A 27,098-nucleotide genomic window follows, 5' to 3' on the forward strand; every position below is an offset into this window, starting at 1 on the left:
GAAACAGACTGGCTTCAAATGATCACATGAGAAAACCAATCACCAGTTACCTCACAGATACCATGTGGACATACCCTATTTTCACTGCTTTCACTATGTGTACCTATTACTTATCCCCTTATTGTTCAATAATATTTGGTTCTTGGACTCTTAGGAAGTCCAAGAGCCCCAAGAACTGCAGTCAGTAGTAAGGGCTAACCTATAAAGAATGTCAACTGCAGTCAGCAGCATCCAAACAGAATATTTTATTTCAGAAACACCACATTTCTGTTTTGAAAAATAGAAGGAATTTCTGGTTGGTGGAAGATTTTGAAAAAAAAAAAATGGTCCTGTTCCGATTCAGCACTGGGATGGAGATGTAAGAGTTGTCTGGCTTTATCTGGGGCAACATTCTCAATGGATACAACGGGACTGTTGCCCAAGTAAAGATTTCAGAGCTTATTTGTTAATCAGGTCACTATCAAATTCTACTTTCAGACTTCAACCAGAAAAACACCCATTTAAATAAGAGTTTACACTTCAGTGGGACTGCATCCAAATAAAAGAGCACATTTCTGCCCAATAAGTCTTACAAGTCACTTACGTACTTCTATGTCACAAATAAACAATACAACAAAACAACATGGCTGGCTGGACACAGCTTTATTTAGAAATATGTGCCACATAACATACTGGAAGTGCGCATGCAGTAATGCTCCAGGACAAAAGCAGACCTGTTTCTTTCCAAAGGATGATCACCTACCATTATCAACAACAAATTTTATTTTTGATTTTGGCATGGTATTTAAATACAGAATCTGAAAGAGAAATATGTTTGGCAAGAACATACCTTTCCACCTTATAAAAGTACTGCAAGTCATTCTATACAATTTCAAGCAATACAAAAAGTCTAATGCACAGAAACAATACACAAAAATAATTTTAGATGCATGAATAGCATCAATCCTTATCACGGGACATGCGGAATACTTAAGCAGGGGAGCAGCAGTTAATTTAAATATAGCTAAAAGCTTTTAACTGAAATATTGACTAATTAACAAAGAGGCAAAGATCATTTCATCTTTCAGAAATATAACTGAACTGCTAAATAAATATGAGAAGATTTTTCAGTAATTTGATTGCCTGGTGGCTGCCAAAAATTCATTGGTTAAATTGTGTGAAGACCCCAATTTTTTGTGGAGTCTTTCACACTGGTGCAGCTTATGTTAGTTTAAGGCCTTTTCGTTTTGCTCTGGCAAGACGTGTTCTAAGGAGGATGCAGCTTCAGGATTGAGAAAATAGATTAAGAACTAAAGATAATAAAATAAGTAAATATACATCAGATACTTTTAAGACCTGTCTGACAATAGTATCAGTCATTATTACCTTTCTTCATACTTCAAACTAATCTTTTATACAATGCAGATTTTAGATGGATAACATTAAAACAGCAACTGATTTTTCTTCTTTAGTTGCAATTAATTTGGCATACTAAAAATTATGGAATTAATTAGTAGCAAAATGAGCATAAGCAAAACAACATACACCCAAATTCCTCTCAAAGGAAAAGATTTATGCAAAAAACTCCCTCTTCACAGGGAACTGAGTTCCGTACTTATTAAAACAAGTTGGCTTTATGTCAATACATTATAGTGTGAAGAAGTAACTGAGGTACTTAATGGAAGGAACTAAGGTAACTTGTAGTTTACTGAGTTAGAGGGGAACAGAAAAAAACTGATCACATATTGCCATTACTTATGAAAACAAGGGGGCAGTTTTCCTTTTAAATACTGGACACAGACCACAATTTAACATGTGCACATGCATTTTTTCAGCGAATACAAATTCAACAACAGTCTTAAGTTGCACTACAAATTAATAGGACAATTTGCAAAATATTACAAGTGTTTATGTTCAGATTTATTAAGCTCTTTCTTCTCCCATTACATTTCTAAGCAATCAAATCATACCTTTGATTTTCAACTGGACTTCTTTCCCTTCTCAAACACAGTCCTAACCCTACCAATGTAAGTACTGAGAAATTCATGTTTTTTTAGCCATTTTCTTAATGCTAAAACCATCCTCTCTGAAAGCAAAACTCTATCTGTAACTAGTCAGTAAGATTAACATCTTAGAAGCCTTGCATAAACTGATAGTAGCTTGATATATTTTTCTAGCTATAGCACCACAGTTCATAGCCAGTCATATTGTTTTGTAAGCGCAGTTTCCTCTACAAATATCGTTAACACCAAATTTTGGCAGGATACAACTTCAAAATTGATATAATATTATTTGTATTACAATGCTGTTGAACATTACAAACTAGAAAAGTAACCTCAAAGCAGAAGCCATAATTACACTCATTCAAACAGACAGATTGTACAGGATGATACTTGTACCAGCTAGAGACAATGCAAGCAAGCTAGCCTTCAAATTATGCCTTTCATAAGGCCATGAAGACAGGAACAGGGCAACACAGTGGTAAAGTACTGATTCAGATTTCAGTTTTGTATGGGGAAAGTTGGCTCAAGAACATTAAAAAACGAAACACACACGGTGTAGCGTTTGCCTCCTTATCTATTCCATCTGAATGAGGAGATGCCTCATGATGTGGATCAACAGTAGCTTTTATAGTTGTAAATTAAAACCAAAATAAAAGCAAAACCCAACAAATATGTAAGGATGGCACAGGATCTGTGTCCCTGAAGATTACACTTACTTTGACTGGATACAAATGTTCAGTGCTTATATAAAAATATATTCAGTGATTTATGAAGTAGACTGAATTCTCCAAGCCTAAGACAGTATTGAAAAGTAGCTTATTTACACAATGCTTCTTTTCTGTGGACTACTGTATTCTTGCTAAATACATGGATAAAATAGTCACCTTATTCCCCCGCTCTGCTTAGATCTGGGTCCACCTAGATACAGGATAATCTAATTATCTTGCATTTTGTCATTCTCTCATAAAAATATATATTTATTTCAGATCAAGCTAATATTTTAAAAGTAAACTTAATTTCTCTTGAGTATTTGCTTGGGAATTGGTCCAGCAGTTGAAGTCCATCTGATCCACAGTTTTGTAGTCTGGAGTTAAACAAGCCCATAAAATGTAAACAACTACTGAAATGTTGCCTTCATTCTGCGCAATGTGTCCTGAATTTTTCGAGAACGTTTGTCAGCTGGTATCTGATGAAAGTTGGCACAGTTGTCAGCTGCTAGTGTAGAAATGTCTGCATCACTGAAATGATCTATTCTTTTTCTGAGGTAAGCCTGGAGTTTCAGATCCGGTGTAAATGTATAGGGATTTTCTTGAAATGCATGAACCTGGCTCACAACTTTTGCAATATTTCTTGAAAGAACAATAGGGAGAAAACCATTAGTCTGTTTTACTGCTGATAATAAAATCTTGAAAATAAATTCAAAGATACAAGGCAACTTTTCTATAGGATTTCTCTCTAACTGAATGTCAAAGTGACTGAAATCATCTTAATTGCCAAAAGTGCAATCTTACTAACTCTAGACCATATTTTTTAAAAGATAGGAATTATGAATATAATTAAAATAATTACCTAAGCTTAGTCCACTTCTGAGATCCATTTGCCATAATGAATCCTCCCGTTTCAAGCTGCTGGACATGCATCGCCAGAACACGGGCTGATGGAATTGTTGGGAGTGTTTTGAATCTCTCTCCTTCCATCAGACACAAGCTGTCACTTTTTAAGAACACCTGGGATCATTTAGATTGAGCTTTACAAAAGACTTTTATAAGGGCATTCTGTTTAGATATTTAGCAAGATATCTGTGTCGCTTTACTGTAGCTTTTCATAAATAGCAAAGAAAATTAAAAGTAGGAGAGACACTTCGTCAAACTAGTGGCAGCAATAAGGTGAAGTAAGGAACAAAATTACTTAAATTTACAACATTTTCCTAATGGAATTTTTAATAAATGTTTTTATATTTACACCCAAAATGTTGGTATTTTGAATGGAATATAACTTAAAGTCAAATAAATGGATATGTGAAAGTTCATATTACATGATAACAACTACTATCAGAGATGTCAGAGATTTGATTAGTTGATCGGAGAATATTGTCTAAATTTCAGCTGGAATTAATGGCATGTCTAAATCCCCTAATTTACTCTGAAAACTTTTACCTTTGTTTTGCTTTCAGTTACTAAAAATATATTTTTATGAAATACTAAGGTGAAGGCTGAAGCAGATTGTTCAAAACAAAGATCAGGCTTATAAGTCATCTGTGTACTCATATGACCTAGCCTCCACCCCGCCTTCATTCTGCTAGTTACAACAACATAGGAGGATCTCACATTTTTCAGGGATGGTCATCAAGGTCGGCTGGGGCAAACCCCCTAACACTGGGTTTTCCCACATTTCCTGGGTATACAACTGAAACTGTTGCAAGTGATGGCTAATAATCACCTCCAGCTCTTCCAGAAATATACAGTCATACTAACAATGGATGTAAAGTGCTGATTCATTTGCTAGTTAGACTGAATATCCTCTGTTTTAGAATAAAAGATGCCTGTTTAACACTGAAAAATGCAAGGTTCTCTGCCTTGGGAGGAAAAACCTGCAGCATTCTTATAGGCTTGGCAGTGCTATGGTGGCTAGCACTATGGAAGAAAGAGACTTGGGGGTCATCAGTGACCACAAGATGAACATGAGCCTGCAATGTGATGCTGCAGCTAGTAAAATGACCAAAACACTGGCTTGCATCCATAGATGCTTCTCAAGCAAATTCCAGGATGTCATTCTCCCCTTGTACTCGGCCTCAGTGAAGCCGCAGCTGGCGTACTGCGTCCAGTTTTGGGCTCCACAATTCAAAATGGATGTGGAGAAGCTTGAGAGGGTGCGGAGGAGAGCCATACGCATGATCAGAGGGCAGGAAAACAGACCTTACCATCACAGGTGGTGATCTATGAGGCTCTTTAGCCTGGAAAAGCGCAGGCTCAGGGGTGATCTGATGGTCACCTATGAGTTTATCAGGGGTGATCATAAGTATCTGGGGGAACGTCTGTTCACCAGAGCGCCCCAAGGGATGATGAGGTCGAACGGTCACAAACTCCTGCAAGACCGTTTCAGGCTGGACATAAGGAAGAATTTCTTTACTGTCCGAGCCCCCTAGGTCTGGAACAGTCTGCCAGCGGAGGTGGTTCAAGCACCTACATTGAACACCTTCAAGAGTAAACTGGATGCTTATCTTGCTGGGATCCTATGACCCCAGCTGACTTCCTGCCCTTTGGGCAGAGGGCTGGACTCAATGATCTTCTGAGATCCCTTCCAGCCCTAATGTCTTGAAAACTATAAATGTTGAACAAAGTACCCAAATCTTTGCATTTCACTGCCTTGGTTTCAAGGCTATGTTTTGAAATCTTGCATAGTATAAAGCTAAAATTTAAAAATTGTTGTAATTTGGTCTTGCCAGTCAATAAACGTTCTTAATTTTCAAGCTGTGTTTTGAAGTGTCAGCTAAAATGGCAGCTTTTCTTGCACAGAAGATTTGTTCTCTCGGAATATAAACACAAAACATTTTTTCATATCAAGTATAACCATATTTCAACTTCAATCTTATGCAGACCTACACAGGCAGGCCTCTGTACCATCCTCCAAAGTCCAAGAAATTTCCTAAGTATTTCTTGAGAGACTTATGCTTACCTCAACAGCCTTGAGTTCTTCCATTATTTCAGATATTTTTGAAGGTAAAAATTTCCAAGCCTTTAAAAAAAAAAAAAAAAATGAAATTGGTATCTTTTCAGACTGAAATCTGTAATGAAACACAAATTTGTTTAAATAAAATGGTTGGGGCTAAAAAAGAAGTCCAAAAGTTGTCACTTACTGGTAACTGTCGAACCATTAGATTTTCCAAGCCTACTAAGATTTGCATTGCAGTAGCAAAATTTCTTTGTTCATAGCAAGATTTTGCTATAAGGAGAAATTTTGATAGTAAATTCATCTGCAACTGGAAAACAAAGATAAAAACTATCACTATGTGGAGCTACAGTAAATTTGGGAGCTATCATACTATGCAAATTGAAGAAATAAATTTAAGTTGGGCAGTAATTAAGGAAATAGGCTTAGATTCATGAAGATACAGAGGTGCATAAATCCCACTGAAATCAGTGGAGTTAGGCGCTGAAATATATCTTTGCAGATCTGGCCCCTTGACCCAAGGCCAGAGGGTAATTCTATTGCTAACTTTTTGATTTTGAAATACTTGTGGGCATGTCCAGACATGCAGGCACCTGCACTTACAGCAGCCAAATAGAAGCAGCACAAATTTGAGTCGGGTCTTTCTGCCTCAGTGCACATGCCTGGACATACATGTTGGTGTGTGGCAAGTTGCACCACTTGGGGCAAAATAATCCTGCCTGGCTTCTCCCGGATCTGCAGCCAGGGGGAGCTAGACTCGCCCCAGCAGTATAAAAACCTGCTCTGGCCAGCAGCTCAGGGCTACTTGCCCTCAGGAGCTTCTGGGGTAGCCCCCGTGAAAAGGGGCTACAGCTTAGCTGGGTGAGCCTTAGTCTATGGTAAGTGAATGGACATAGACAGAAGCTTCTGGGTCCCAGCCCAATGATATCTGGGGACACTTGCCCCTTGTACCAGCTGGAATGCTGCAGCAGCATCCCAAATCCACTTTTTAAACGTATCCCAAAATCCATGTTCTTCCACAATTAGAAAAGACCACTCTATATACACCCTCCATCTATCTCTTTATATAGTTAGATACATATACATATCTATATAGATACCTACCTATACATACCTATACCAATCCTGATCTCGATATAGATATAGATAGAAGGGGGGGAGGAGGCGGAAATTGATCAGTCAGACAATATTTTATTGATATATTTAAAATGCTAAAGCAATCTGGAAGCCTACCAGTGTCTTTATCATAATAATAAAATATAATCTAAATATCTATTTGTGTTGATGTGTGCTTTGGTTTTCTTCTTGCACAACGGGTGTGTGATGGAGGGGATGTGGGGTTTGCATGAGGGGGGTGGGAAGGGGTGTGAGGCAATGTGGTTGGGTGTGTGGGTGGGTATGGAGGAATGTGGGGGATGTAGTGGGCCAGTAGGGGGTGCTCCAGTGGTGAGCCACCCACCTCACTGTGCCTGACCATCTTCCAGGCTCAGAGTGCCTCCCTGGGGGCACCTCACATCTGGCCGATCTGCTTCTTGGAGCACACCTGGAAGCCGGGGGTAACACCACCCAGAGTCTGGACTGATCTTGGACCTGCACCTTCTGGGAAACACAGGCCTAGTAGTATTTGAGGGTACCTGACCCACTGCAAGAACTTGGGGTGCTTCCCTCAGTCTGAAGGACAAATAGTGGTCTCCCTTAGTCAGCAGAACCAAGGGAACCCCAAAGCATAATCTAGACCCTCTCCCAATAAGTCTCTCATACTAGGTACAAATGAGAATGTTATTAGTTACAAGGAGAAGGTTTGGAATAGGGTACAGGGTAGAGCAATATCGGAGAAATACCTTAGAGCAAACAGTGGCACAGTAGCCTTTGATTATGCATCTGTGTTACTGCAAGCTATATATCTAGTTAGATCTCAAGTAGCTTGCTCACAAATGTCATCCAGAGGCAGGTGGAGATTTCCTCCAGAGGCAAACAGTTCATTGATCATGAGTTTTGAAAGAGAGAGTTTCTAATGGTACAGCTTCTCAGAGAGGTCTCATAGTTGCTACTGCCCCGCCTCCTTGGCAATTCTTAACTTATATAGACCTTATGACCTCATTTACCTGATCCAATGAAGGCCAGCAACTGTTGGCTGCTGGCCAACCAATTTGAAATGCATCACTGGTTGCCAAGTAGACTGGCAGGGTCTCTAGCCCCCTCCTAGTCCTTATGACATTGCTTAGAACAATAGGGAGTTTAAGCCCCCACCCAAGTATATGGGGCCAGACACGTAGGCAGAGGAATCAGGTTTTCCCACTCCCTCGGAAATGTATCTAGCTGAGGTTACAACCCAGGGTTACCTGAAGCCAACGAGGACAGCGGTATCTGCCCTCTGCAGTGACCATGGTAGCCAAATTGTCAGATAGCAAAGTCTGGGGAGAGACTGAGATGGTATTCTGTCACAGCAGGATGCAGGTCAGTGTTTGGGTAGGTGTGGGGTGGGGATTGCAGGGGGACTGTGGGTGTGGGGGGCTGCTCAGGAGGGGTGGGTCCCCTGTCCCCCCACAGGGTGCAGCCCCCCGCAGCACATGGACTGCCCCCCCAGGGCTCCAGCTCATTCCCCCAGGGTCCAAGCCACCCTGAAAGGCCACAGCCCCTGCCACCCATGCAGGGCCCACAACTCACCCTCTGCAGCAGCAGTGGAAATGGGGCACTCCAGGCCTGCTGCTACCAGCCCCCACAATCATGTGGCCAGCCCCAAGGTGCTCAGAGCCAGCACCACTTGAGCTGCTTGTTACTGGACTGACCTGGCTTGCTGTAGCACCACGCACCCTTCTGCAGCCTAGGGGCTGCTTCTGCTGTCACCTCGGGGCCATCCCCACTCATGGGGATAGTGTGTTGCTCCAAGCCGGGTCTCGCAGGCACTGGGGTTGCTCATGCTGCCAAGACAGGCTGGCTGCTTGCATGGTGGCAGGAGCTGACTTGCAGCGACATGCTGTCCCTGCGTGCTGGTTGGGTCCTGCCTCCGGCAGCAGCACTGCCAGATCTGTGGTGTGCGGGGACAGGAGGTGCGCGGTGGGACCTTGCCCAGCGCGGCTTGCTAGTGTGGCTTTGGACTGAACCAGGAGGCATGGCTCTTATTAGCTGCGCGGCCCAGGCTGGGTTGTGCTGGGCACGTTTTTCATGAGGCTCAGGCAGCAACACAAGGGTGAGGAGAAGAGTGAAATCAGTGCTGCCTGCCTGGCTCGCAGCACTATGAAGGGCACGGAATCAGCTGCCATCGACAGCAAGAAGAGAGGGGAGGAGGGGACAGGGAGTGGAGCTGGCATCACCAGCTCTCTAAGTCTGTGTCTGCTGCTGATTCCCTCTCCTGTTTACAGCTCCCTGCTGGAGCTGCAGCACTGGGGAGAACAGAGGTCTGCCTGCTACTCACTCTTGTGCTGCTCGAGCTGGGCAGGGGAGCATGTGTGGATGGAAGGGGGAGGGATGGAGTGAAGGAGTTCACTACTCAAAGCTCTGCCAGGCAAGCAGTTATAGACAAGAAAAGAAATCAGCAGTAGACACAGACTCAGAGAGCTGGTGACGCCAGTTCTGCTCACTGTCCCTTCTCCCCTCTCTTCCTGCTGGCTGCAGCAGCTGATTCCCTGCCTTTCTCTGTGCTGCGAGTTGGCCAGGCAGTGCTGATCTCACCCTTTCCCTCTCCCTGCAGGCGGAGGGGCTGGGCTCAGCTACATGGGAAAGAGCAGGCGGGAGGAAGCTCCCACACGTGCACACCCCACACACCTGGTGCACTAGCGGCTCTGTTCAGCATGTACAAAGCTGGCTGCTATGTGGCACTGTGATACCCGGGCCAGCTCTGTTTAGCATGTATGAAGCCCAGTTTTGTAGAACTACGCTGCTGCCGGCTGTGGCTGCAGCTGGGGCACAGCCACACTACCTGATGCTGCTGGCACTGCAGGGAGCAGCCATGCAGTAGCCCCTGCTTGAGCCCTTCCACAAACACACCCACAGACCATACATCCCCCCGCCACTCTCCATGCGCCCAATATTGCCCCCACTTGTCCTCATGACCACCCACACCCATATACCCCCCATCCCCACATCCCTACTTACCTGTCGCAGCTCCCAGATTCCGATCCTTGCCATGCTTCTGCTTGCCCCAGCACAGTAAGGGTTCATGCCCCATATGCTGGAGCACCATAGAGACCCTCTGGCCAGAAACCAGAGCATCTCTCTTGGATGATTGACTCCCAGGTTGCCTTGGGACACTGTCCAGGACCACATCCTGCCCTGCTTTTTTCACCAGGGGTATTTTTTGACCCTTGGATATCTAGAGGTCTAATTTTGCCCCCATGCCACAAATTTGCAGCGTGGGGAACATTTTCTTGTTCCCTCACATGCCTCTTGCAGCATCTCAAAGGGGTGTCCTGTGTGTCCATTCTAAAGAAGTAAATGGAAGTACGGCTGGGAGCAAGTAAAAAGCTCAATAAAAAATAATCATTACAATACAATACTACTGTTTAAATAAATGAAGTTGGATAAAGGCAGTAAAAATCACCTACTACTTTTTTGTATGTTTGCCAATTAATGTATGTATATGTATGCATGCGAGGTTTTATAGATCCCTAAGAAGTGCTACAGAGAAATAGGAACAATCCAACAGCAAGAGTCGTAAGAAACTTCCATTTGGATGTTTGGTGACAGACCAAAATTACTCTCCTTTTAAGTTTAAGTTTTATATCAAAACTCCATGACACAGGTGTTGTAGTAGACTTTTCTATATATAAATATTCTGCTTCAACATTGAAAATAAAATAAGGTAATTACCAGGGATCTGGGTTTTCTATTTGCTATGGAAAAACCCAAATTTTGTCTGAGAGAGAAGAGGGGGGGGTCTAATTTTAAGCATGGAAAAACATGGTTGGGGGGGGGTTTAATCAGAGAATTTTAGGGGTTTTTTAATCAAAGAGTTTGTGATTTTTAAAACAGAGAATACCAGGCTCCCTGGTAATTACTCACCCGTGCTGTTATTTTATGAAGATACACATATTAGTGGGCATGTATAACTTCTTAACTCAACATTCAGAGACAACTGATTGAGAAGGGCAGACTTTTCATGGGTGGTCATTTTCCATAACAGCCAACTGATAGCACAGAAAACTTGTAAGAATGTAGTAAATGGTATTTTTTTGGAATACCTTCCACATACTACAGTTAGGGAATTGGTTATTGGTGAAAAATAATGCCTTAAATGATTGTCACCCATGGAGTGTAAATCTCCAGGGAGATCTCTAACCAATAGAAACGTTCTTCTATTTATAACCACACGTATGATTTCATCTGCATGAAACTCCTCCAACCTGCCTTTCAAGATACTAGTCAGGAAGTTCTTACTGGTAAAACCAACCAACCAACAAACATAAACCCCATCAGTAGAAGAAATCAGACACATTTGTCATGGAAATAGACCTCTTATATTCTGTTAAATGTTCAACCCCACCAGCAGATTAGATCAAGATCAGGACAAACAACTTTACCAGTTCACAGGCACATTTCAAAATCGTTTAAGGTAAAATCTAGTATTGTTACATAGAGAAAAAGTAAACAACAACAAATGCCTGACTACTTCCTAATTTGATAAGGAAGATAACAAACCTTGGAAGTATGACAGGTTACAATTTCAGCAGCAACCCAGGTGCTGATATTGTCTGAATTTCTTAGAAGCTGTAAGAGGTACTTGTCTTGAATGCAATTTGCCATAAAGAGATTATAAACGTTATGTGAAACTGACTCAGTGGAAACAACTCTGCGAAGAAAAAACACATGGGAAATATAGACAATGTGTACAAAGCTTTTAAGGAAAGAAAGGAAATGTGTGTGTGCACATTAACATTAACCATTTAAAATATTAATGCTAACAAAAGGGTTAGCTATAGTCTTGATTAAAGCATTTTAATAACCACATGTATGTTGGGAAGCGATTTTTTTTCTTTATATAGACTTCAAATATGAGACCAAACATACTATAAACATATTTACATACAAAAGACTACTTTTACAGTGCTACTGTTCATCTCCATGAAGACACTATGAATGGGCAAAAATGATAACTTTTAGAAAACGGGCAAAAATTATGACTATTGGAGCTGGGCAAGTAATAGAAAAATTAAAATGACTTTCTTTTATGAATTTCAATACAATTACTGTATTCTTTCAGATATTTATAATTTTTGTCCATCACAAAATAGGCGACTACTAAAATATTTTATATTCACAGGAAAATAAATTATCAAGGAGGTTATTTGAAACACTTCACAGTAAAAAAAGGGTTTCATGTAAAATATTGTCTTGTCCTACTCTGGGTTTCAACTATCACCTTGAAAATGTAACCCAAAGTAGATTTTTTAGTCCTCATTTTACAAGTCATCTTAAGGATGGAGTTCAATGTAGACAGAACATTCATGGTGGGAAGTAATACAAGTACCAAAAAAATCTTAATTTTTCTCTTTCTATAATGTTAATCTAAACCCAAAAACTGGTCAGTATAGAAGGGGAATAGGAAAAGAAACTTACTTCTGTATAGAGACACATTTGTCTTTTACACCAAGTGCTCTTGAATTCAGAAAGTGCACAGGATGACATTTGTGGAACATTTCCTAAATGGACAAAACATTTAAAATAAACAACCATAGTGATTATTACTGTATTTACGCAGATCTAAGATGACCCTGAATTTAAGATGACCCTCCCAATAATTAGATTCTATACATGGAAAATTTGTTCTAATTTTCCACATAAAGAAACTACTTACTGGAGAGACATCTTTACTTCATCCCTCCCACTGCTGCTGAGGGGCAGGTTGTATGGAGAGGTAAAGCAGTTCACCTCCTACTTGTGCCTGCATCCTGCCTGCCCCCAGTTATAACCTTGGGCCCCATCTTCCCCTCCACCTCTGGCCCCCTGCCCCTCCCCCAGCCTTTACTTCCCCCCACTCCTCCCAAGCCTCTGCTCCCTCCAGCCTCTGTCCCATGCCTCCTTACCCTTGCTCTGAGCCAGCAGGCTCCACCTCCATTCTAGCATAAAGCACTAAGCATAGCCCCAGTCCCACTGTGCATTGAGAATGCTGGCATGGAACAGAGACTGCATGGGGTTGTGGCCAGGGCAGGGGAAGGAGATGGAGGAAAGTGGTTGCAGGGTTGACATGGCAGCGTGCAGAGATGGCAGGCGGGATGGGGATGACAGGGAGCAGCTGCAGCTATGGCTCCAACTCTGGGTAGGGGTTAAAGCCTGAGTCACAGCAGCTACCTGCCCCCCCCCCCCCAGTTTACTATCCTCATAGTCCAAAACCTCCTTATCTTAGAATCAAGTAAATACAATCGTTCTTGCAGTTTCTTCTAGGGTTTTTTTTTTAAGTATTTCGTCTTCCCCTTTGTTCTCTCTTCCCCCTTCCTCAAAATTTTCAAGTGGAACTATCACCTACAAGTGGATCTAAACTAGGGTCAGATATCAGTGATTCTAGACTTGGAACGATAAGTGAATGGGAGAGAAAATTGGGTAATTTTAATCTATGGATAGTGTGAACCACTGTACACACAGCAAGCTACATATGAGGGTCCGGTGCGAGAAGGTAGTTCCCCATTAAGGATTAATATTAATTTGTTTTCACTCAGTAGAATTTGGCCTTTTTTACCTGTTGCAACAAAGTCAGTTGAGAGCAAAGCTGTTGTGCACTACATTCTGCTAAGAGACACAGTCCTCTGTCATAAGCTTTTGCATAGGCACTTGAGAATTCTTCTGTAAAACTGTTATAGCATGGCTTTGGTAAAGCAGATGATATAGTGTATAGTCTCTCTCTCTGATGACGTATAATAGGCCCATTTCCTTTGGAGAGTTTCCAGTTAAAGCTCTGTAAGAGAAAGTCCTTTGTACCAGCTAAAGTCTATACAGCTGTATCTTCTAGTATAGAGGGCATGGTTCCCATTTCCCTCTGCCCCCCTCTCCTCCTCTAAATAGGTGGTCTGAATTTAAAACTTCATTTTAGGCACTAATGGTGCATAACAAAACAAACAAAAAATACCATTCCAAGAAAATAACTATAATAAGAGTTAACCAAAATTCTGTCAAATTTAAGTGACATTTTTAATTTAAAAGCAATCTTATACTTTTACGGTGGTGAGCCTCTTAAACACCACAAAATACAATATGTCTCTTGCAACAGAACAAAATATGTTCTCCACAGACCCTTAAGCTTTTGTAACTGGCGTTACACTGTTAAAGAACAGTGTTTGTGTAGATTAGATGATGCTCTGTCTCTAAGTAGTCTATAAGATAAAAACTGAGCTTTTTTCACTCTAAAGAAGATGCAGTATCTACATTTCCTCTAGAAATTTTGTATCCTCCCTATTATTTCAACATAAGGAATGCTCTTACTAGGGTTTGTTTCTTTGTTCAGAATATACATAGTAGGGGAGAAGAAAGGCCACTTGATTCGTTCTCACTATAATGCATTACCATTATTTATTTCCTATACTGATAGTACCTGGATTATGTTTTTACTATCACCTCAAAATGAATGAAACCAGGATGGTGTCAGGGTAAGCATCACCAATGGCCTTTATTGAAAAAGACCTACTTACATTAGGTATGAATATTCAAAATTGTATCTCCCCTACTTTCAGATTGTCTCCCCATCTTCACCTCTCAACTTTCCTTGTGTCACTGCCAAAATCAACTTTCTCCTTCCCAAATTTTTGCAACCTTGCCTTCATCCTAAAACCTACACTTACTTCTCTTTCATATATGCACTCTTGCCATTTTTTTTTCTCCAACAGTTATGAGACAACATACAAAAGAACCAGGAGTAAAACAAATTCCTACACCCACCCCCACACATTTTTGCACACTCATGGAAAATCACTACTGCTTTGCCATATAAAGGCCCATTGAAAGCTAAAAACAAGCTCAATAACTACCAAGCATTTAAGTATCTTTTTAAGTTCACAAATTCTGCAAAGCATTTAACTACTTAAATTTCAGTCACTGGGCATGTCTACATGAGATATTTACTGCGGAGCTGACTAATTAGCTCTGCAGTAAATTCTCAGCATCTACATGTACAGTGCTATAGGACAAAGTAAATTAATTAACTATGCCATAGGTTAGTAGTTGTAAACACAAGTATTATCCTATGATGGAGCAAACCACATATAATTTTTTTTAGCTGAATTGGGATTTAAAGTGATAAATTAGATATTCCTTTATTTTTGCAAGAAAATTGTACATGAGAGAGATGGCTAGAACACTGGTTAAAGAAACCACATGCCTTCCTGGAGACATCTTCTGAGAGCTTTTTGCACAATGAATGTAAAGATTTTCTATCATCCTCTTCCTCCCCTTTACATTTGTCCATGTTGTAGCAGCTGAAAGCATTTCCATGTTTCTTGCCAGTCGCATCTTCAAGCAAAGACAACAAGCATTCACCATAGCTATTTAATGGGGTAATCTAAGGGGAAAACAGGTTTTTAATAGGACAATATAAAGAATATACAGGAAGTACAGAATATCTATACTTCATCATCAATTTTTGTAAGAAAAATGAAGTCTGACTTATCACAGTCACATGCATAATAAACGTATATTTTAGGCATGACTTTTTTATTTAACAATTTTATCAAAATAATGAATTACCTTGGAAGTAATAAAATCTTTTAATTTACACAGAAGATTAGCATTTGTTGCAAAGTCTATGCTGTAACAGTCTGCAATCCATGCCCGCAGGATGTAGCAACTGCGGTTGTATATTTTGGTAAGTGGAGAGGACGGATCCACGTTTGCACTGGAAATAAGAGAAGGACAGTCACTGCTATGAACTTTCCATTTTGCTCCAACCAACATTACAAGAGAAGCACAGATTTTATTAGGTATTGACTGTTATGTATAAAACATTTTTACCCTCTCTATTGTTCTACAGCTCCAACTTTTATTTATACAGATGGCCCAATGTGACCTACTCACTGAAGTAAAACGCTCCTGGAACTCAATAATTCAGAGTAGAGCATAAAGAAAGCCTACTGTCAAGTACAGCACTTACTCTATTTTCAGCACGTTCCATTCATAGTTATAAAAAAGCCACTTAATTGAATTTAATTAGGTGCTTCTTTTTCGAAATAGTTAAGACAACATTGGAGGAAAAATGCTAGAGGGCACTGATAGTTTAGTTCATGTAAAGTTACTGTACCTGGATAAAGTGCTGCTGATTCTATGGAGAAGAAACTGCAAAAATTCTTCTTGTGTGCAGAAATAACGAAATGTGTACAGGAATTGCTGTACATAACCTTCTAAAATTGCATTTCTATGGGGTACGAGAAAAAACTTAAGACAAGCAAGCATATAGTATTTCTTGTAGTAGAACATAGCAACAAAATTTACAATTGGAATGGTTGAAATGTGGAATTCCTAAGATCAGCAAGAAATTCTGAAATTGAAAAGTTTCTTTTATTCCGATTTGTACAAAAATTAATATATGAATGCTTTAGAGAGGTAGAAAGGAAACATATCGATCCATGCATCCCACCTAGCCAAATCCAACTGGCACTGGAGACCTTGTACCCACCAAGCAAGGACAAAATTCACTGGCTATGCTGTGTTTATTTGGCAAAAGCTTCTAACAAAATATGAAAGTCAAGTTTTGCTTCCTGGTATTCTAAGAATGTTTTAGGGGAAAGCTCTTCAACATATTTAGTCTTCCAGAAGTAAAAAAATAGAACTTTAGCTCCTCCCTCCGACAGTGCAAAGGAGCTAGAAAGCTGACTTATACAGCACTTGGGAATGTCTTTAATGCTGGGGAAATCCTCGTGTGACAAATCTAGAGCAATTTTTCTCAACCCTCCCAACTTAGAGCACAAAGCAGAGATCACTGAGTTTCCACAGTACTTCAGGGTTGTTGATGCTGGAATAACTTAGAACCTGGTCCTCAAACAAGATTTAAATGCTACTTTATCCCAATCACAAACCTGTAGTGAACACATTTCAGCTAGACCCAGGGTTTAGGTTCATCCTCTTTAAACCCTCCTTCCCCAGCAAAAAACCCTATCTAGTTCTCTATTCAAACCTCCTCCAGCAACAGAGACTCTTAAAAAATGCAGATCACATAGTATCTGATTACACAACTATGCTGTTACAAATAGAAAGCTGTTACCCCTCGGAAATGATCAGACAGAGCTGGGCGAGTAAACTGCATGCTAGATATAAAATACAGGGTGGGTTTTTTTTTGAAGTAGTAATTATATTTTAGCATGCATCTTCAGGCTTGTCCAATTCCAAATTGCATAGCCTATTTTTAATTGACCTGTCTTTTGCAATCTGTATATGGAGGACTGCAACAAGGAATACATAGCAATAATAAAATTCTAACAGGTAAAAGGGTACATAATGCAACTCAACTTATTGTAGAAAGTCTGCACTATATTTTCTTTCTGGCAAATTAGGGACCTGTAGACTGCACTCTACCTGGAGTATAGATATGCCATTAACCCAAGAGGTGTCCCAGCTTGTAGAATTCTTGATTGGTTTTGATTATTATATTGGTTTTTCTGCATATTGTAGAAAAAAAGCAAGGACTCGTCATTCAAAGGGGTCACATCCATCATTTCAGTTCTCCTGATATTAATTACTGTAGTAAGTGCACATGATTCCATTCCCCATTGCTCTGCACACATAATCTGCACATGAAAACAAGTCAAAACAATACATACGAAACTACAGAAAATGACAAAAACCATAAGAAAACAAACTCAATTCAAAATAAAAGCACATTCATGTTTAATCCCATTTATTTTTAACAATACTCATTGAAGATTACTTTAATTTCTATTATTCCTGTAAATTCTTCATGAAGTTCTGGCAGTTGCAAAAACTGTTAAATTTCATACATTGATTTGGATATCCAGTCATACTATTATAATCACTTTTATAACAATCAAAACAAAATGAAGTGAAATCAAATCTGACTTACCTGTAGGCATTTCTTCACTGTTTCAAGAAACTGAACCTTTGATTTCATTTCCTGTAGCTCTCCCTTCAGTTTGAGCAATTTTGTTTTAATCTCTGAATCTAAAGACATAAAATAAATTTGGCGCACAAACACAATTTTGATCATCTTGCAAAACTGTGTAAAGCAATCTGATCCATTTACAGGCATGCCAGATATAATCTTACCTTTGTTTCTCCTCTCTTTCTGCAACAGCTTCTGGTAGAATTGTATAGTCTTCCTATAATTTTTGGTCTCAATCATTAGTAGCTGTTCAAGTTCCTATAAAAATAGTAGAACATTCTGATCTGAATGGTAACTTGTACTACTGGACAATTTTGATAAGCAACTTTGTTATATTAAAAAGTTTTTTGTGCAAAACAACCAACAGGTAAGAAATGGAAATGAATCAAGAAAAATAGGTTGGTTCAAAGAGGAAATGACATTTAGTTCCACTGTAATTCTATGTAAAAGGAATGCAATAAAATAAGAAACATACATTGAATATTACTTAAAATTAGTTGGCTAACATCAAGGCTGGGATGAGAAGGACCAAAGCTTACTGAGGTCATTAAAAGTTGAGTCGGTTTATGTAAGTCTGCATTTTGTTCAAGACCTTTTTAAAAACAAATGTTATGGTTCCATCTATCAATAAATAATGTGTACCAGTTAAATTTAAGGCAACTGTTTTGACTTAGTACCACTCAAGTGTCTAAAGGCTTTTGTTCTGAAACTGAAATTCGGTTTGTAGTTCATTTAAACCAGTCCATATCACATATGGTCATATGGTATGCTACAATAGTCTGCAATTTGATACATTTATAGCAAAATGTATCAACATTTTTTCCAAAAAACATTATAACAATGCAGTCCTCCTTGCGCACAAAAACCACACATCCTATTCTCTAATTTATACCCCAGTTTAACACCTACTGGTTAGGGGAATTCAGTGAATGTAAATGAAACAAGGATAAATATAAATGGCACCTGGAATAAAACGAGAAATGTATTTTTGATCTGCATTGCCATGAACCTGAAGTATCTATTTTCAGCATAACTGAAGAAAATATTGAAGGAGGGACACCTTATTCCCCTCCCCCCTGCAAACAATTTACGCAAATCTGATAGTACCTTAGCAATGAGGAACATGAGACTGACTTTACAGCCAGATCATTTTGTCATGTGAGGATGCTTCCTGGAGTGGGGTCTCTAATTCGAAGGAAGCATGGCTCAACCCTTGATGACCTCCACCTTCCTTACCCAAGGCCATTATGAGCTGTCATAACCAATAGCACTCGTGAGCCTAAAATCAGTTACCCCAAATGCCCCCCTGAGTTAGGACTAAGGTAAGCGCAAAGGTGACTTTCCATGCCTTGAGACTTACACAAGACTTATCTTTGGCCAGCCAATATGAGATGCACATGCAGGACAAGAGCATTTGCATTGAATATAAAACATAAAAGTAATCCTCAGTCAGTCGCCCATTAAAGTAAATAAAAAGACTTCTTGATTTCAACACAACATAGATCTCAATCCAAAACTCATTCTGGGCAATAAATATCTTTTTCACTTGGAATCAACAGGCTTTGGATCAGGTTCATGTTTTGACAACAAGCAAGACACTGGAAATCAATACTGATTAAACAAAAGACATTAATTATATCTCCTGGAATCTATCAAACACACTTAATTACATATTATGCTTTCTTCACTGAAGTCTGAGACTTCTTAAGGCTATTATTTTGAAGATTTCTGATTACAGTACATTTAGGACTGATCTATATTGCCTTAGTGCCATGCCCAGGACTGTTCAAGAAGTATGCCCTAAGTGCTCTTTTTTCCCTCAGCATGCACTAAATCCCCAAAATTAGGCTGCGTAGACAGCTAAGAGCACCTCTGATTGGGCAGTGTTGTTCTCAGGGACACTTACTGGCAAGCTCACAGCTGCTTTAAGGTGGCTATGCTGCCTTGTTTCTGTGATTTAGGGTGTGCTACATGGAGGAAAGTAGGTGGGACATGCTTCACAGCAATGTTTAGGGAGGGTGTGGACATGCCCTAAGACACAGCTGTCCAACTGGCAGCCGGTGGACTGCATGCTGTCCAAGGGAAGTTAATTTGCGACTCCCCAAGTTCCCACTCAGCTACTATTACCCCTATCACTTTTAATTCTTGCTCTTGCCTAATGGGATGCTGGTGTGGCCTGTGTAGTGTGTGGTCCCCACTGGTGCAGCCCACAGAGCATGTGGCCCCTGGCTGTTTAAAAGTTGGACAGTGTTGCCATAAGATATGATAGCACTAAACCTGTTCTTCTAGGACCGTGTGTTTGAATTTAAGTACATCATATCATTCCAAATCAAAACAAATCATTTTGAAGTCAATACATGCCTCAGTCCAGAACTATTAAGTGGCTGATCTCTCCTAATATAGCAATATGTGCTGCAGGAAGAGAATTTTAGTTTAACACTCAAACTATTGAAATTTTACTTGCATTGTCAGGAAACAGCTACAAGGCTATCTGAAATCTTTCAAACTACCAAAAAAAAAAAAAAGAAATACTTGAAAACATGTTTTAATGAGATAAGCAATACTAAACAAGAGATATACATTCCAATTGTTTTGTAAAGGAATAAAAATACTTAATTTTATTTTAATTTACACTTATATAAGGATAAATATATATTCATTTGTCTTCCAAGTTAAATATATTTTGGTCTTTGTCTAGTATTTGAATACATTTTTTAAAAAGAACCAGAATTAGGAATCGTGTTAGCCTTCATTTTGATGTTTAAAGAAAAGCACAGGCATTACTAGACATTATATTCTGCACTTTAGTAAAAAACATAAATAAATCTTAATATCAGTTACACGTATACTTCAAGTATATTTCCCAAAGCACTGCTGTACTTATTGTGCTAAACAAGTCAATGAATTAGAAAGAAGCATGAGAACGTTAGGCATATTGCACCTTTTATTATTTAAAATAAGTTAAAATGTGAGGATGTACTTTAAGGATCAAATTGGGAACAACAGAAACAATGGGCTAGAGAAAAAGAGAGTCATTGAAATCCGATATACAAAACTAAAGCAAGCCAAAAAGAATTACAAAAGGATGTGCACAGAGACCTTCATTATGAAATAAGGATGTTAGTACATGGAATGTGTTGTGGCTTTTCAAACTAGTAACTTCGGCACTTGGGTCCTGTGCTAATGATTAGCGACCCACTTACATGAAGTAGAAAGCATTTTAAATAGGACAAGTTCACTGAAAGCAGCAGCTAAATCCCAAGGGCAAAGGGAAGGATCAGCAAACACAGAGCTCAGAGCTAATATATCAGACAGATGATTGGTAAATAGGTTATCTTTTAATGGGATAGATTTATTAGAAGTTAAATAGAGTTTGAACAAAAAACTGTCACTGAGGGGTATGTTTCTGACAAGTGCACAAAAGGTTTAGCCACACAGCTCATTAGCATTAATGGGAGTCGCACAACTAAATCCCTATGCATTTCGCTGAAGATTTATAACTACATATTCAACAGAGTGGTGAAGGAACAGGAAAATTACTATCTAGATTATGAATTGGAAAATTAACTGATTAAATAAAAAGAAGTCTCAAAGTAAAAGAAAGTTGATTTTGAGGATGTGGATAATTTAAGAAGCCACCTGATTTCCACGGCTAAGTACAGACAGTCAAAAAGCCTGAGGATGAATTGATTCAATCTTTCCAGATTTCTCTAAACTGCTTAGATTGAACCAATAAGCAAGTGAACTGATGCTCACTCTTCAAACTGGAAAGGCAGCCAAACCCCTGCAGTGGCCCATACCAGTAGTTGGGGGCTTCCAGCCTGCTGGCCACTACAGAGAGCCTGGGAGGCCACCATGGGCTCTCCTCAGCCTCCGGCTGGCTGAGAAACAGGCAGTGGGAAGCACCTCACACTGAACACCTAAACCAGGATCTCTCTAGTATGGGGGGGAATATGGGAGGGGGAAGCCCCCAGTGGGGAGTTTCTCCCTCTCCCCCCACGCCCAGGAGCTGGGCAAGCCCCCAGCCCCACCCCCCGGCAGGCTGAGGACAGGCATGTGGGGGAACTGCCGCACTGGGCCACCAGCCGGGATCTCCCTGATGTGGCAGGAAGGGGGAATTCTTAGCAGGTTGTTTCCTCCTTCCCCTCACCCAGAGCCAGGAGCCAGGTCCTCTAAGCCATGCCCCATCTCTGGCTGGAGTGGGAGGGGGCAGCCCAGCCCCACCCCCCGCCCAGCTCCAGACTCCCAGCTGGGCTCTGCCTGGGGGGGGTGGGGCTGGCTGCAGTGGGGGCTTTAGTCCCCCTGCTGGAGCCAGGCTGATCCCTCCAGCTGAGGTAGGGCAGGAAGGGGGTGGGGAAATCAACCTGACTCCTGGCTGTCGGGGAATGAAAAAGCCCCTGTCGACAGTTGGGGGCAGGGCCAGCTTTTCTCCGCTGAAGCAGAGAGCAGATTCCAGGGCTGCACAGCATCCTGGGATGCTGGAGGACTGTGAGTTAACTTGAATTGGGAGGGGATCTTGGACAGAAGTTCCATAAACTGGTTTGACCTAAATCAGTTAAGTCTGATACTATACCCAGTTAGGTTTACCTTAAACTAGTTTGCACCATTTTGAAAACAGCTTAAGTGCACTGAACTTCTGTTCTGTTACAGGTTTAAACCAGTTCCCGATCACTTGCACACAAACCAGTTTAACTTCTGTCCCTAGCCCACTGAAGTAGTAATTGGTTCAAAATACATATGAATAAGATAAAGAATACAGTGGCTGTGCTGAGTCTTCCATTTTAGTTGCACTATTATATTTAGTCAAATAAAGTATAGTTATAAGACTGATACGCCACATGCCTCCAGTTCTTATCTGAAGTAGTCATGTTTCTACCTATTTTTCACTACTATACAATATCCTTAACCTAGTATGTAGAGATAAATGTTAATTTGCTCCTACAACAATCTTCTATGTAGTTAAGAGCTAAACCGTATTTTAGCTGTTGAAGATTATCAAAATTTGGTTTATCTGAGATATTTCAAATGGGTAACTGTTTTCAACTAAACAATATTCCAGTATTATGATAGATTAGTACATACTAAATATTAAATGAACAGCCCTATTTTCTTGCATATAACACACCCTAGACTGTAATATACAGCTGGTTTTTGAAAGGCAGAATGGTTGCCTATTTTACTTTTGGTTTCATCCAGTAAGTGCTTACCATATTTCTTGTATATAATCCATAATATAATAACCAGCAGTTAATTTTAGGGAAAAGATGCATGTTGTATGTGAGAAAACACAGTATTTGTACTAGGGAGTAACAGACTATTTGTCTTAGAGAGGACTCTGTTTCTTCAGAAATTAGTTACTTTCACAACATGAGACTATACATCACATCTGCATGTGTGAATTAGGAAGCGTTTGATCTGTTTTCTTCTTTGACATTTAGAGATTCCTGTGGGTTAATTAGATGTGTGTTTAAATACTGCACAATGAAATGTGAATTCAGTACAGAAAACCAATCAGACTTGAGCTGATGACTCAGTTCTTTGCTGAACGGAGCTGAAGTTAGAACCTCACTTACAGCTGCTTTTAATGCCACCAGAAGAAGAAAAGCTATTTTCAGGTTCCAAATATCTCAGCTTGGAAAAGATCCAGGTCAGTAGGACCCAAGCCAGACAATCAGAACCAGAATGGAGCCAATCAAGTAATTAACACCTGAACTATAATTTAGTGACAGTAAACATAACAAAGAAAATTTGGGATTATACCTAAAATTCAGCAGCCCTCTTACTAAGCGAGCTGGATTTTCCTTACTGAACCATCTCACAAAGATTTATTTTGGTCTTCAGGCTTCTGCAGGATGGTGGGAGAAGTGGGCACTGAATGGCCAGTCTCTTACCATTGCATTTTAAAATGGAGATGGCTGCTAGGTAAAAACTGCCTTTTCCTCTATTCATATAGCATCTCTTGGAGTGAGTTTTCACTTAATTTTGGATTGGTATTTTTAGGGCAAAACTTTGGAGGTTTTTTTTTTTTTGGCTGAAAGATCCCATTTAATTGAAACAATTTGTGTATTTTTTCAAATGTGAATAGTTTCACCCAATTTTTTTTAAAATGAAGTCTAAACATTTCCTTCTGACATTTCAAAATGAACTGTTTCAATTCTGGTTTCAAAGCAGTTTTCAGTTGTTCAATAAAAGGCAAAATGACCATAACCAATAAACAACATTTCATACTGGACAGAACATTCTGTATATTAGATACAAGACAAAACTTGCTTTGTTTTGGTTAGTCTGTCAGGCCCTCTCTACATATTACAGGTTATTTGGAGACCAGCTACAAATCCAAAGTAATCACATAATAAAAAGTTCCAACCAACTATAAAGTTAGACCTCTAAAATGTGTACTAACTTTACAGCTGGTTGCTACTGAGCTTTAATTTGTACATGTAGCACGGCCTACCCTGTGGCTGGGAGCCCTATCAGTTGATGTTGCTTAGGGATTACAGGAGCTGTGCTCCCTAGGGTCCGGGGGTTGCCTGCATGCCTGAGACTTGACGATCATGGCTGCCACGATCCCTAGGGCTCTGGGGTGTGGCAAACCCCTGGGGCTGGAGGACTGAGGTGATCCTCTGGGCCCAGGTGTTTCTCACACTCCCAGGGCAGTGGGGATGTGGGAAGAAAAATCAAATTAATCTATCACCCTGCAGCAATCCTCTAGCCCTAAGGGTTTTCCTGCACTGCTGGGGTAAGTGGAAAATTTCCCCTGAAGTGTTAAATGTGATGGGATCTATTGCACGATCCCACCACTGTGTCTCCTGCAATGCATGTGGCATAGCAGAAGGCATGATTTTGTGAATCATGCATTAGTTCCCATTGAGCCTTTAGATTTATGGGTAGAGGGGGCCTCAGTCAGCTTTCCATAATGTCCAAGGTCATAGGACACCAACGTAACAGCACAGATAAGACCCCTTTCTATCACTGATGATCATTGACCAAGTAAAGAAACTATATTGATCCTTCCCTGTCCACTCAGTAGCAGAATTTTCCTTGGTTGGCATCTTTTTCTCTTTTCATTTACTTTTTCTTGAAGCACTGTTTTAGCCTAACTATAGCTGTTCTCTTGCAGCCATATCAAATAATCTTCTTAGTAGCATCAAGGGGACTTTCACAGGATCATAGGAAACACAGCAAAGTAGGGCTAGAGGGAACTGCATGAGACTATCTAAGCCAGCTTGTTGTTCAGGGTAAGACCACCCCTGACACCAATGCTAAACTTAAGGTTTTTTTCTTAAAATGCTTCATATTAAGGCAAAACTAATAGTCTTGTTACACTTGATAATATTAATAATCCCTAGACTGATATTATATTTGCCATAATTAACCATGGGGTCATGCCAAAAATGATGAAGAGCTATTTGAATTAAAGTTTGGATGCAGCTCCATTTGGTGTTCAATATATTTTTCATACAAGTATTCTCAAAGTATCAATCTGCTGAGCTGTTTTTCTGAAACCTGCTCTTCTGCTAGTATATTTTCTCTCCATGGTTTCAACTGACTCAAGATTGGTAGCAGTATTTTGCTTGAGTGACTGATCTAGTTTATAGTTGTACCTTTACTACATTCTCTCAAGTTTCCTTTATTCAGAATAGATATTGCCTTGGATTTTGCTCACTGCTCCAGTCTGCAATATGATGTTACAGATCTTATTAAGAATGCCAATCATGATTTCTCCTCCTTGCAGCCTTTCCCTGTTTTAGAGATGATTTCTACCTCAGTTTCAGCCCTAAGGATTTGTTTTGGTGAGAACAACATCATCATCATTTTAAGCTGAGGCCCATTCCAGCTCTACTTCTCTAATACTCTGTGACTTAGAACTTATTTTTCCTGCAATTTTTTTAAGCTCTATTCATTAATACACTAAAAAAATTCCCAGTTATTAGAGGACAAATCATACCATCTCACTACATACACCTATTTTCATACACCAGCTTTATCTTTTGCCAATGCTTAAGTTAAATATCCAGGTTATAGGTCATCTGATATACAAATAAGTGGGGTTTTTTTGTTTTTTTTGTTTTTTACTGAAACACCAAAACAAAAAGATGCTGCAGAGAAAGCAAACATTAGGAACTTTACACTTGACTTTGCTTTACTGAAAACTAATAGCAAAATTTTACAATGGCCACAGTGGGAGATGGATTGGAATCCTTGTCAGTCACTGGTACATCAATTAAAATCATCCTATGTATTTCCATAATTTATTTTTTTACATAACCTTTTATTAAATAGACAGGAAAGGAGAAAATAAAAAAGGAAGATTTAGGTGTTGAATTTATGCATTTATAATAGGTTGATTCTAACTAAGTACCACACCCCCTGGACTATTAATAGAGTTCATAAAATTGTGGAAGTCTAGTTTCTTAGTTTCTGTCCATATTTTAAATATATATTATTATTAAGAGCTGCTGAAACTGCTACAGGCTATCTACAAGGACTCTAATGGCTAATTTTCTGACATTGATGTGATTCAGGGGAGCAGAATAAAAATTAAAAAATCTCCCAGTATTTCAGAAAAGCTCTCTTTTTGTTTAGGTCAAACTTTAAAGATTTCATGTTGGCTCCATATGGAAAAATATGCTTTTTGAAGTCTATTTTGAAACATTTGGAAGAAACTAGGCTTTATAGAAAGTCAATACTGCAACAACTTCAATCCTTCTTCTGGAAGGATCTATACTAAACCACTAACAGCAAAAAAGCCCCCGCAGCTAACTGAATTGAAAGCTGATGGTGGATTAAAAATCTAATGGGTATCCAGTACTCTCTTGTGCACTTTATTTTTTTAAACTCTCCATCAGTATAGAAAGTAGTAAAATTAGAAATAATTTTAAATTAATCTAAAATTCTGTATTTTTACATTCTAGCATTTTGAGATTTTCTATGAATAAATATTACTTCGATCAGTATGTAGTATAAAAATATACAAGTTCTTTTTTATGAGGATGGACTTGTTTTGTTATGCATTCAAAGCACATTTATACTGTGCAAGATGATTTCTTTAGTTGGTCTATGAAAAAATTAATATAATACACACAAGAATTCAATTTGTACCATTTAGGCTAAAATATTTCTTATTTAAGCAAATCCATATCAGATCACAGAAAAAGTAGGACTGAAAATAACCTCAAGAGATTATTTAGTCCAACCGCTTACTCAAGGCAGGATCATCTCTGGCCAAAACCATCCCAGCCAAGTTTGGTCTAACCTGCTCTTCAAAATTTCCAAGGAGGGAGATTCCACAACCTCTCTCAACAATCTCTTCTAATGCTTAACCAAACACATAGTGAGAAAGTTTTCAAGAAAAGCAAATTAAATTTTCTTTGCTGGAATAAGGCTTCTGCCCTCTACAGCCAAAGGGAATA

At 39.6% G+C, this 27,098-nt stretch overlaps 1 protein-coding gene across 1 annotated transcript in view; it reads right to left on the minus strand.

Annotated features, from left to right (window-relative positions):
• Positions 1-623: 623 nt before the first annotated feature.
• Positions 624-27,098, minus strand: part of KNDC1 (kinase non-catalytic C-lobe domain containing 1) — a 145,287-nt gene continuing 118,812 nt past the window's right edge. The window contains exons 19-31 of the mRNA XM_090058721.1: positions 17,850-17,943; positions 17,647-17,744; positions 17,142-17,353; positions 15,871-15,984; positions 15,321-15,468; positions 14,956-15,135; positions 13,324-13,539; positions 12,207-12,289; positions 11,289-11,439; positions 5,839-5,961; positions 5,658-5,717; positions 3,552-3,709; positions 624-3,331 (exon numbers count right to left, since the gene is read on the minus strand). Coding sequence (XP_089914847.1) covers positions 3,100-3,331; positions 3,552-3,709; positions 5,658-5,717; positions 5,839-5,961; positions 11,289-11,439; positions 12,207-12,289; positions 13,324-13,539; positions 14,956-15,135; positions 15,321-15,468; positions 15,871-15,984; positions 17,142-17,353; positions 17,647-17,744; positions 17,850-17,943 — 1,869 coding nt within the window. The 3' untranslated portion in view covers positions 624-3,099. The remainder of the gene's footprint in view (positions 3,332-3,551; positions 3,710-5,657; positions 5,718-5,838; positions 5,962-11,288; positions 11,440-12,206; positions 12,290-13,323; positions 13,540-14,955; positions 15,136-15,320; positions 15,469-15,870; positions 15,985-17,141; positions 17,354-17,646; positions 17,745-17,849; positions 17,944-27,098) is intronic.

This window comes from Crocodylus siamensis, chromosome 7 (genome assembly GCF_052110815.1).
Source record: "Crocodylus siamensis isolate JL-2025a chromosome 7, ASM5211081v1, whole genome shotgun sequence".
NCBI classification, from domain to species: domain Eukaryota; kingdom Metazoa; phylum Chordata; order Crocodylia; family Crocodylidae; genus Crocodylus; species Crocodylus siamensis.